Source organism: Schistosoma mansoni, chromosome 2, assembly GCF_000237925.1.
Source record: "Schistosoma mansoni strain Puerto Rico chromosome 2, complete genome".
Classification (NCBI taxonomy): Eukaryota; Metazoa; Platyhelminthes; class Trematoda; order Strigeidida; family Schistosomatidae; genus Schistosoma; species Schistosoma mansoni.
The window spans coordinates 33908317-33920880 of NC_031496.1; the positions used below are offsets into that span (position 1 = coordinate 33908317).

At 35.9% G+C, this 12564-nt stretch overlaps 1 protein-coding gene across 1 annotated transcript in view; it reads left to right on the plus strand.

The window, feature by feature from the left end:
- Positions 1–3395: 3395 nt before the first annotated feature.
- Positions 3396–12564, plus strand: part of Smp_131690 (MAGUK homolog) — a gene marked incomplete at both ends in the record, with an annotated part of 58612 nt that continues 49443 nt past the window's right edge. Inside the window, 2 exons of the mRNA XM_018796446.1 lie at positions 3396–3454; positions 6874–6986. Of these exons, the coding sequence (XP_018650658.1) occupies positions 3396–3454; positions 6874–6986 (172 nt within the window). The remainder of the gene's footprint in view (positions 3455–6873; positions 6987–12564) is intronic.

Consider the following 12564-nt stretch of genomic DNA (forward strand, 5'->3'; position numbering starts at 1 on the left):
ACTGACCCTCAAGGTATTCGTCCTCTGAAAAACAAAGTAGTGGGTAACCTTGACAACTCACAACAGAGGTTAATAAAAAACTGAGCATTTTCGACGAAATGGCCGGTTTTTATTAATGTGTCTTGGCGAATCGAGACTATTGGTTGCTGAACTTCGTGGAAGTACAAAGATAGTTGAATTTTATGGCAATGAGAAGATATGTACTTATGTCATAACCAGTAATCCATGTATAGCAATTTCAACACCGTAAGTTTCGATAAAACGATGAGGAGACACTGATATGAATCGCCGATGTTTAGGAAGTGGTGTATCAGTAAGTTGACACGGAAAGGGTTTATATCTCACCTGGAAAAGAATCAAACTTCATGATTTTGAGATAGGGACTTAAAGCAGTCGTCAAAGAAACCTACTGCTCTTCCGAAATGACTGTGATTTACTAGGATAAGATTAAGATTATATATAGGTCTAGGCATTGTGCCCGGAACCCTAACATACAATATGTCAAGAGAAATTTCCCGATTATTGAAACACTTGGTGGATTTATCCAACCACTTCATCAAATCCCTAGTACAATTCCTCGGTCAGACTAAAAGCATTCAAATCAATAACGACAAGATTATTATATCCTTCGATGTAACAACCTTATGCACCTCGATTGAACTAAGTTATCAAAGGAAACTATATCCTTGCTTCTCACCAACGACACAAATCTCGCAAAGTACACGAAGCTTCAAAGTCAAAGTTTACTAGAACTCACCGATTTATGCCCACAGCATATTTTCAATTCAGCAATTATATCTATGGACAAACGGAAAGGGACACCGGTGGGATCACCAATATCAGGACTTATGACAGAAGCAGTGATGCAGTGACTAAAAGCTTCGATCTTGCCAGGGATCAAGCCAAAAATCTGGATTCGTTATGTGGACGACACACTCGTCATTGTCAAAAACGGCGAGCCGGAAAACGCTTACAAGCCGATCAACAACGTCTTCGATGACATCAAGTTCACAATGGAATAAGAGTCGAACGACTAACTATCTTTTTGGATGTATTAATCACCAGAACCGACACAGGAAAACTGGAGACTCAAGTACACAGGAAGCCGACCCACAAAGATCAAATTCTCTACTACAATAGCAACAACACAGAATCGACTGCGTACAAACTTTGTTCAAGAGGGCGAGGACATACTGTCGCACACTTGCAGCACGAAAAATGAAGACAAATACGTGACGACCATCTTTCAAAAGAACAGCTACCCAGCCGACTTCATCAAACAATATCAACTGCACGCACCGTCAAAAACTAATTCAAACATAGAAAGCAACCAACGGATCACCCTATCATACATAAAAGGCATATCAGCAACTACAACGAGACTGCTAAAACCCTTCGGAATAGGTGTTGTACATAAACCTACAAAACCATTACAACCAATCCTTTGCAAACTAAAGGATGAAATGACAAAAGAAGAAAAACGAAAAATCAACTGCAAAATAAACTGTGCCAATTACATCGGACAAAGCGGATGCCCTCTTCATCTTCGCCTACATGAACATCAACCAGCAGTCAGGCGCCATGCCATGTTCTCACTTATATTAATGAACCTGGACAAGTGCGGACATACATTTGACCCGAAAAATGTGGAAATTTTGTATAGTGGTAATTTCAAAAACATCAGAGACGTGTAAGAAGCTTGGCATTCAGGTCAATAAAAAATCAACAAGCACATTGACATCAATCAGATTTATCAACCAATCAGGAAAATTATGGACAAACATATGGGCAAAAATCAAACCAATGAGAAGTGCAGCCAAAACAACTAAGTGAACAATGACAGGATAAGGGTCAACAATAACCAATCAACATCGTGGTCTACAAGACAAGCTGTGAAGCACATGTGGAGAAATTCGAACACATCACTTCCATTTGTGCAGATGATGTCATTCAGAAGAACGATGAAAGCTCCACGACCAAACCATCCAGCTCAGAGAACAAAACTCCATCAAAATATAAGCTGTTCAAATAATCAAGTAGCCAATGCAAAAAGGCAACAAGGGATGAAATGCTTCGGTATCAGTTAAGGCTTATCGATAAATTTTTCTCCAATCCGAAACTCTGATTCCATCACACAGCCTCTCTAACGCAAACGGAAAGCTGAGTTTTTGAATTGCGAGGTCCTAGTGGTCAATCTTACACAGATAAGGTCATAGACCTTCTGGCAGGATAGTACCTTCAGAAATTTCCACTCTCCCGGAGCAACTATGTCAACTGAAGTGAGCTCAAGCACTTACGTGGTGTATCAGAAACTGCACCGCCCAAACTAGATTTTACCTGGCCCGGATACGGTCCGTTCTGCTACATTGGGGAAATCGGCTTTAACCTTGGAGACACTTCTTAGCGTGATTTTCTCACACTCGCTAAGCCGAAGCACAATGCCGCAAAATCGAAAGTTGACTAGCATTACACCAACTTTTAAGGAGATCGACCCAACCATCAGACAGTAACACGTCGCTCTGTATCCTCAAAAATTATGAGGTTCCTGATATGCGACAGTATGAATGACTCCTTACTACCACTAAAGTTCTTATCACCACAAGAGCATGGCTTAAGTGAGCGAAATTCATGTATGACCCACCTACCAACCGTGGTATACAGATGGACAGCCACCCATGATTGTTAGAGGAAGATTGACATGATATACCTTCACTTATCGAATGTTTATGATAGCGCCAATCATACCTGTGTCATCAATAAGCTCAAACGATCAGGTACCAAATCACAGGTAATAGATTGACTTACTTCACAACCAAATAATTGAGTTTTTGAAGTCAGGTCCAATTTCACTCTTTTTCAGGCCATGAAACGCCCTAGAGTGTTCCCTTAGAGTTCAGTACTAGGATCTCTTCTTTTCCTAATTTCTGTAAAAGACCTTACTCAGCAAAGGACATCCGACTTATCACAAATCTATGAAAATCGGCAGGAAATCTGGAGGAGGATCTAACTCGACTCCCAAGTTGAGCGGATAAGAAGAAACTTACCCTAAACTCTCCAAGGTGTGAAGTAGTTCACCTATGAAACTCAGTAGACTACGAATACAACCTGGGTAACTATACATTAGAAGTATCCGAAGACAAAAATGATCTAGGTGTGTTGATACCCTATGACCTAAACTTTTATGCTAATTAAAAAGACTTCTTTCGAGATTACAAAGTTACAAGTCAATGCATCTTTTAAAACAGTTCTCTAGCTGTTTTAAAATAAGAATTTATTGAAGACGTTCATATATTTGTTTTTTAGAGCTCAATTTCAACTTGTGTATTTGTTTAACTGTACTTATTAGGAGTTCATGAAGCAACCTTGCAAAGGCACGCTTTCAAAGGTGTTTCAGAATGAGCGAGAGTGATGCTCTTTTCGATGACGTTTACGAACTTCATGAAATTATTGGAAAGTAATTTGAACGATCGTGTTGTTTCGATTGTTTTCAGGGGCGTCAGCTTCTGTTTTTCAAACGAAATGGGGAATACTTTGCACCTATTTAAAGTTCATGTAATGTAGTTTTATTTTGGAAGCATTGATGATACTCATAGGATTCGTCAAGTTTTCTGTTTCGCTTTGTTTTGCGCTCTTATTCTCGTCGACGTAAAAGTTTTGAACTATCTAGAAAGGACTTATGATCTTGATCTCCCTATTTTGGGGAAAGTCCTGTCCGTTTTGGGTAAATTTTAGGGAGCTGGAATAGAAAAATTTTAAAAACGTTTATAGAAATGGCACAAAGACCCCAAAATTTCCCCATATCCGGGGAAGGTCTACAAAATGTTCGGAAAAATTCGGAGTTTTTCCCAATATTTCCCTAGAACTTTACTACATTTTGGGGAAAAATAACAAACCTTTCACGACTTTTGGGAAAGCTCAAAAATCTACCTAAAATAAGGAGATTGGGTATGACTTCACAATTTCTTTACAAATTTAAGACTTATAAATTTGTGTGCACTAGTTTTCATTGTTACGTCTGAAAACCGTATTCAAATGTGTATTGTATGTCAGTTGTTGTGATTGGAATAAAGTTGGGGTAACTTCGGGGTTTGTCCCAAAGTCTTCAGTAATACGGATAGGTGGTCTATAGACCTATATTAATCCGTACAGTTTGTAACAATGTGAAGGTCCAATCTCGTTTTGAATATATCGACATGTGTTGAAATTCTTCGAATTTCCTCTCAAATGATCAGTCATAGACGTAAGGGAAAGATAAAACATATTAATGCCAAGGTCATCGTTCAGGATACGATAAACCAATATTAGATCACCCCGTAATCTACTCTAAGTTAACAGAAATAAGTTGAGGTGTCTCAGTCTGTCTTCTTAAGATACGCTAGACAGACCTTTTACCATTTTGGTCTCTCGTCGTTGGACTTTTTCCAACATGTCCGCCTCATACTTGAATTCCATATTCCAAATGTGGTCTCACGAAAGTCAGGCATAATACTCTAAACATTTCTTCATCCAAATACTGATTAGACCTAAAAATAGCCCATAATGCCATGTAACGTTTTGCAGCAGCAATCTTAAAGTTACTAGTGGTTTTGAGATTGCTGCTTAATATGACTCCTAGATCTTTGTAGTCCATTACTCCAGGTAACACAACTCTACATATTGTCTAGTGATATGAATCGTCATAGCTATTTAATTACATTACTACACTCTTGTTAGAATTTACTTTTATTGAATACATGCCTATCCCTGCAACCAGTGGATTTAGGTCATCCTGTAATATTATTGTATCTGACACTGTGTATGGGTCTCCGAGTCTATATGTCATGGAAAAACAGTAGAATGGATGACTTGAATACAGTTGGTAATTCGTAAAAAAGGAAAAGGACCAAGGATTATACCCTGGGGAACTGCATTTTCTACAGATTCCCACGCTGAGAAGGCTCTATTTACTTTTAACCACTGTCTCCTATCATTGAGAAAGTCACTTATCCAGTCTTTGGTTTCATAATGGATTCCAAAACTTTCCAGGTTTAATTTAGGACCCAAATGGGAGACCTTTTCGAGGGCTTTACTTAGATCTATGAAAATCACATCTACAAAAATATTTCAATCTTTTGTCTCAAGCCAATTTTCTCTTGCAATGAAATTTGTCAAACGTGATGGACCTTTCTGAAGACCATATTGCTCCCTGGTAAAAAGATTATTCCCTCCCAAATAGTTTATACCAGCCATCTGAGTAATCGATTTCATTAGTTTTACAACTGCACTGGTCAGACTAACGGGTTGATAGTTACTAACTAAATCTCCACTCCCAGCCCTATGCACTCGACTAATTATTGCGTCTTTCCAGTCTGTTGGCAGTGTGGACCACCGTAGAAACAAGTAATAATATATTTTGAAAATAATAATTACAGGATTCTCGCTAGTTTACACGCATGATGAATTTGATATAAATAGTAACATTAGATGTGGAGAACAAACATGTGATATGAGATTGTTTTAAGTTTACTAGTTCAATAACTGTTTAGGTAGTACATTTACGACATCTATTACAGCGATCCAAGGCATCGGCCGGGAACTTTTAATTTATCTTAAGTGAACAGGTTGTTGATTTATGAACAGTGTTAGTAAGGTCATTTCTTGTGCCAGAACGAATTATTGATAATTATCTATAACTATAGAAAGTAAAATAAAAACAGAGAGCATGGAACAACAAAGCAAGAATTACTAAAATATATCAATCAGGTCTACCATAATGCATGTGTTATGTAACTCAATGATATATTGTTCATGTTAGATATTATTCAACTAAGATAAGGTTGCTAGGGACAGTGTTAACGTAAAGTGGCAGCAGGTAAGTGGTTTGGCTTAAGGAATTCACTACTAAGAATGATTAAACATTCAAAGTTCCTATAATCTCACTTATGGAGTAAGATACATTTACAGGTGCTAGAACATTTAATACATTTTCAAGGGAGCAGTATGCATCAATGCAGCGAACAAAGAATGGAAGGGATTTTATAGTACAGATAGGTTGTAGTAGACTTTTCCAGAGTCTAGAAAATTTACGGGTAAAGTAATTCATGTAGAGAGATGATTTAGAATGCGTTTGTTTCAATAGTGACGAAGATTTATGGATGTCATAATTAAAAGTTTCTGCATATTGAATTACTTGACTAAATGTAATGGATAGTTTATCAAGTATTTTGAGGAAAAAGATAAGATTTAGTTTGAGTCTCCTCTTCCATAAAGAGTCGAGTCCAAGCTTATTACATCTAGAACAATATGTCAAGGTACAATTATTTCGGAGAATACGAAGTGTAAATCGTTTCTGTACTGATTCCAGCCTTAATTTACCCTTTATGCACACACTACTGAGAATAAACGTGCAGTATTCTAGGATTGGTCAAACACAAACATTGTACATCAAAATACTTGACTCATTGTTATAAATGTTTCGAGTCATGTAACCTCAAAAACGTTGAGACTTGGAAGTCTGTTTCAATACCTGTTCTGTAAACAACAAGTCATAGGAGTACCTAAGTCTACTACTGTAAATAACCTAGATAAAACTTCACCATTTATCGTAAGATCGTGGTTGAGTGATGTATCACGGAAGCATATCCATCCAAATTTAGCTGTATTAAGCTCCAGATACCGTTTTGAGCACCACTGAGCTACTTTATTATTGTTGTTCAATGATCTCAATGTATATGATCTTTAGGCCGAGGTTTTCTGTACCCAAATGTATGCAGATTACAGACTAATCTATATGCATAGCAATGTTGAGTATGAGGTGTGTAGTTCATTCTTCTAAGCAGCCTTTTTTCTCATTTACCCTTCTTTATCACTGTGTTTTGTCACCATTTTTTTCAGAGGGCCTTTCAGCGTTATACGACGATGTACTCGTAAAGATACTGGTACTGAGTATGCAGTTAAAATAGTCGATGTTGTAAAGTTTACAAGTAGTCCAGGACTTTCTACAGCAGGTAAATAATTTTTATCAGTATCTTCGTTAAAATATTCAGTAGTCAATCCGATATTTGAAATTCTAGATGAAACTAAGCTACTAAAAAATAGAATATTAGTTAATTTCTTGTCCTATCGCCAGTTAGATATGCTTAGATGGAGAAAATGGAAGAAATACTTATGTTGGAATAATAGAACTAAAGTTCTAGAGGAAGATCTGAGATGAGTGTGTCTGCTAATAAGACTGGTTTAAAACTATGCTATCAAACGTTTCCAGTCGTTGATCCTTGTTTTCACGTCGATTTCAATCAATTTGTCTGTATTCACATTTGTGTCTTTAGCTTGAAACTCCAATGTGTTACTCTTCTGCGCTAATAAGTCTAGATAGCCATCAGCTCATTTAGTGGGTGTTATAATATTTTCAAGCATTCCTATTTTGCCATTATTAATATTTAGGATTTTATTTGATCTCTCTCTGTTGACGTACATAAACCATAAGATGATGGCTCAGTACTGTTCATAGATACAAATTTTATTGTATTATTAGAATATGGTTATTTAGGGAATACAGGAGGATGGTTTCATCCTAACAATCTAGTTCTGAACGTCAACAACGGAGAAATGTAGACTTTTTAAAGTGGATAATAAATATTTACATGAACATTTATCGTTAGTAACCTCTTCCTCAGACTTCAAAGATATACATCCACAAATATTTTATCACGGTATCTAGTGTAAGATATATACCCATAAAGGGTATTTATATCAAGTGAATCCTTACAAACTGTTTATACACCTTGATCACTAGTAATCAGTTTCGAAATTAATTCTCAAAATTCTTACAGAGATGTTATGACTAACTGAGTCCAACCAGCCATATCTGATGTTAAGAAGTTGTCGATTGACTGATTGGAAGATTATTATAATGTATTATGAATTGATCACAATTGGAAATATAAGGTTTTTGATTAAGGATCAGTAGTTAAAGGGCAACAACAAGGTTGATTACCTTGCTAGAGTTGTGAGTGAGGACCGTTATTAGACTTCTTAAATTAGGAATGAAATAACTCTATCGTTGTCATTGGTTCTCCAGTTTTTGTCAATTTGTGTCGTTGGTTATCTTCGAAATAAGTCTTATCCAGGTTTTTTAATCAAGGAATCGGATGCATATGTATTCTGAGCACATTGCAAGAAGAATAAATGAAAAAAACAGAAGAGCTTACTACTACAAAATAAGTATCACTCTAATTTCTTTTTACAAAGAAGTCATATATATTCAAATATAGAACGAGAAGAAAGTTGGTCTCTAAAATCAAATAAACACTATTTTGAATGTTAGAATTTAAAAGCAATATACCTACTATTATTCTAAGGCTACATTCAGCATAACTGAGTTGCGCGCTAGTTTCTTAACCGAATCACTTATCATTATTAGTTGCAACTCACAATAGTTACAATATGTGGTCGTATACTAAAGTTTATGGATGCAGACACACCCTGTAATCGTCCATCTAAGTTACGGTCCACATTAATTCATCTTGTATTGGTTGTTTGAATCTTCCCATTGACTTTTTGAACTGAAATCGATCGGTTTCTCATTGGCATATATCTATCCTATGTGGATTACCTCGATATTGTATTTGGTTACAAGCATTATAAGCAGAGATAGATAGTAGCTGGAAGTAAAATCCAGGACGCGCGTTTTATCCTGTTTTGGAGTTGATAGTCGCTTATAATGCTTGTAAATTAAAGTAATATCAAAATAATCCTCATAAGATCCACATATGCTAATAAGAGCCTGATCAGTGGAAGATCATGAAAACAATGGTAAAATTAAAATAGCTAACATATGATAAATTAAAGTCCACGCGATTGCACAAGCTAGTTGCTGTCTTGACTTGATAGCTAAGTGGCATTGAGTTCAAATCCTGTATCGAACATCAAATCTAGTCCCACATACTACGAAACATGCAACCTCGATTCCACTGCTAACCACCATCCATCTTTGCTTATAACACTGTCAACATTAATTCTAATACTTTTCAATCTATGCATAACATCAAGTGATTCACTAAAAGGATCATGACTATGTTATACTATCTTTTGTAGACATTACTGTGGAGACATATGTTTGCTCAAATACCTCTTGTTTTCATTTCCTTCTGTTGAATATTAAGTAGTGATTACCTAACCCACATTTTTTCAATAGTTGACAATTTGTTACTCTAAAATTCGCTTTTTATAAAGGACATAATTTTTGGTTGTTTTTTTTAATCAAAATTATATTGTCATTACAATTTCTTCATTTAATGATTTCAACTTACTTACTTACTTACGCCTGTTACTCCCAATGGAGCATAGGCTGCCGGCCAGCTAATGATTTCAACGGATATTCTAATTCCTATCTCTGTACGTTTGTGAACGTACTAATATGAGTGCATATATCTTTATATATGTCTAACTATCAAAATTATTCATTTACCTTATTTTCCTTCATTTATAACAGTTTTTTTTCTTCTTGGCTACAACACTTCTTTTTTTCTCTCTCTTTTCTCATATATTCGTATGTGTGTTTCTTGTAAAGAGCGTCTGTCAATTTGTTTCTAAGGGAAACTTGTTTTTTTTCTTCTTTGTTTCCTTAAACATTAAAGTAATGCTTAAATATGGCTACTATCGTTGTCTATTTAACGTTGTCTATCTTACATTCACTTTGTTAATTAGAATTTATTCTTTCCTTTTTATTTCATTCATACACACACACATGCACATACACACATCCATGTATATACATCCATGAGATTCAAAGAGAAACTGTGAGAAGGTATCCTCTCTTTTGACCATAAGATTTAGTTCGATTTTCTTCTTTTTTTTCTTTTTTACTTACTATTACCATTAAGTTAATTTATATTGAGTTTATATGAAAGTAATGAACTGGAAACTAATTAAATGAGCGTAAAAGAAAAAAATAACTTTTATTATTATTATTATTTCAAGCCTAAAGAAGTAATAATTCACTTAGTATTGTTTGTTTGAATCTTCCCATTGATGTTTAGGACTGCAATTGATCAGTCTCTTATTAGCATATGTGCATACTTTGCGTATTGCCTTGATATAGCCTTAATTCACAAGCATGGTAAGCAAAGACGGATAGTGGCTAGCAGTGGAATCCAGGACGAACGTTTCGTCCTATTTGGGACTCGTTAGCTGGATGTACCTGCATCGGGTACCAGAGTGAGCATCAACTCTGAGATGCAAGTACGTCCAGCTGACGAGTCCCAAATGGGACGAAACGCGCGTCAAACTGGATTCCACTGCTAGCCACTATCCATCTTTGCTTATAAAGAAGTAATAGTTATTAGAAAAAATCTACTTTTATCATTATACATGCTTGAATGATTTACTATAATGAATCATATATTTTTGTAACTATTGAAACGATTACTTCGTTTATGTTATGAGAATTTTCTAGATCTGGTACTTCATTTTCATTATTATCAGTGACATCAGTTATAAGAGCATTGAACAATTAAGATTTATTGGTCAACTATTTTGTTGTATCGTTCAATACAATTTCTATATAATAATTTGTTGAAATAATTGCTTGTGCGCACAGATACTACACAGACTCCCAAACCGAGCCTTTTGCCTAGAAAGACTAATCCATTTTGGAATGCGGTAACATCAGGAGATGCAGTCCCATGGTAGCCGAAGACCAAAATAAGTTTATGCACTATTCGTCCTCTAAGGATCCTGGAGCCTATGTACATCAATGGTTTGGAAGCACGGTTTTTCCAACCCCTCTGAATAGATCTTCTGTATCTACCAAGCCAGCTGAGGACCAGCTCAAGCTCCTAATTTTATCTTTTCGTCCTCTCACCTTCATAAAAAACGTTACCGTGTGAAGACGATAAATAGGACCTCCTTGACAGAGGCTATATACGCTTGATAATAGAAGACTATTTAGTGAAGGAGGGCAGGCTCTTCTCATCCGATTTGATCATTATTCATTTCATTTTGAGACCCGAAATTGTACAAAATACCGTTGGAAGAAAGGCGATTTCATAATATTAATTTGAAGCAATTAGTCCCTTTGATAAATTTCGATAATGTAATAAGAAGACGAAGATTATCAGAACTATGTGATGAGATATTATCGCAATACATTTCGAACAATCTGATCACACATATACTTGTTAAGAACATTTATATATAAAAATAAAAGGTCAACTAGACTGGAAATAGGGGTAAGAATAGACAAGGATAATAGTGATAAAATAATGTGAAAACAATTTGACACCTAATCACTCTGGATAATAAGCATATATTACCAGGGTAGGTTTAAAGAGAGAACAAACTTTTTGAATACACAAAGGGGGATTGAATTTTCGTATGGCTAAGGCTCCAATAAACCTCAGTATACGCCCTTTTACACTTTTAAACAACACAACAAAAGCCGAGTTAATATTAATTTGAACAAATATGTTATACACCCAGATAGAACAGTTGTAAATGTGTTTTTAATTTTAATATTTGTTTATATACACTCAATTAGTTGTAAATAGTAATCTATAGTTTGTGATATATACGACAGAACTGCTATAAAATTCGACTAAATAAAAATAACGACTATAAATCCTGATTTACTACTTACTTACTTCCGCCTGTGACCCCTCGTGAAGGATCATAGGCCGCCCACCAGCATTCTACATCCAACTCTGTCCTTAGCCTTCCTTTCCAGTCCTTTCCGGTTGTTATTCATCATTTTCATATCTGCTTCTATTTACCGGCGTAATGTATTCTTTGGCCTTCCTCTTTTTCTCTTCCCTTCAGGACTCCAAGTTAGGACTTGTTTCGTGATGAAGTTTGGTGGTTTCCTCAATTTATGTCCTATCCACTTTCAACCTCTTTTCCTAATTTCCTCTTCAGCTGGAAGTTGGTTTGTCCTCTCCCACAGCAAATTGTTGCTGATGGTATCCAACCAACAAACATTGAGCATTTAGAGTAGGCAATTATTTATCTATACCTGTTCCGTTTTGATTATGGTTGTAGTAGTTCTCTTCGTCTCAGCTCCATACAGTAGCACTGTCTTTACATTCGTATTGAAGATTCTCACTTTAAAATTGGTTGACAGTTGTGTTGAGTTCCATATGCTCTTCAATTGTAGTATCCAATATTCTAACAATAGAGAAGATACGTAAACACTGAAGAACGTATATTTCCCACTAATACCATTTATAATACTTACTTACTTACTTACGCCTATTACTCCCAATGGAGCATAGGCCACCGACCAGCATTCTCCAATCCACTCTGTCCTGGGCCTTCTTTTCTAGTTATATCCAGTTTTTTTGTTTATTCTTCTCATGTCTATCTCTATTTCTCGGAGTAATGTGTTCTTTGGTCTTCCTCTTCTCCTTTGGCCTTCAGGATTCCATGTGAGGGCTTGTGACGCATTTGGGTGATTTCCAGCGCTATTGATGATACACTGAAGAATATATACATGTTAATCGAGCAATTAGATATAGTTTTCATAGTTGAAAGCGTGAGTCAATTGAAACTAGACCACCATGGAAAACCTGAAGCACTGACGGTCGTTCG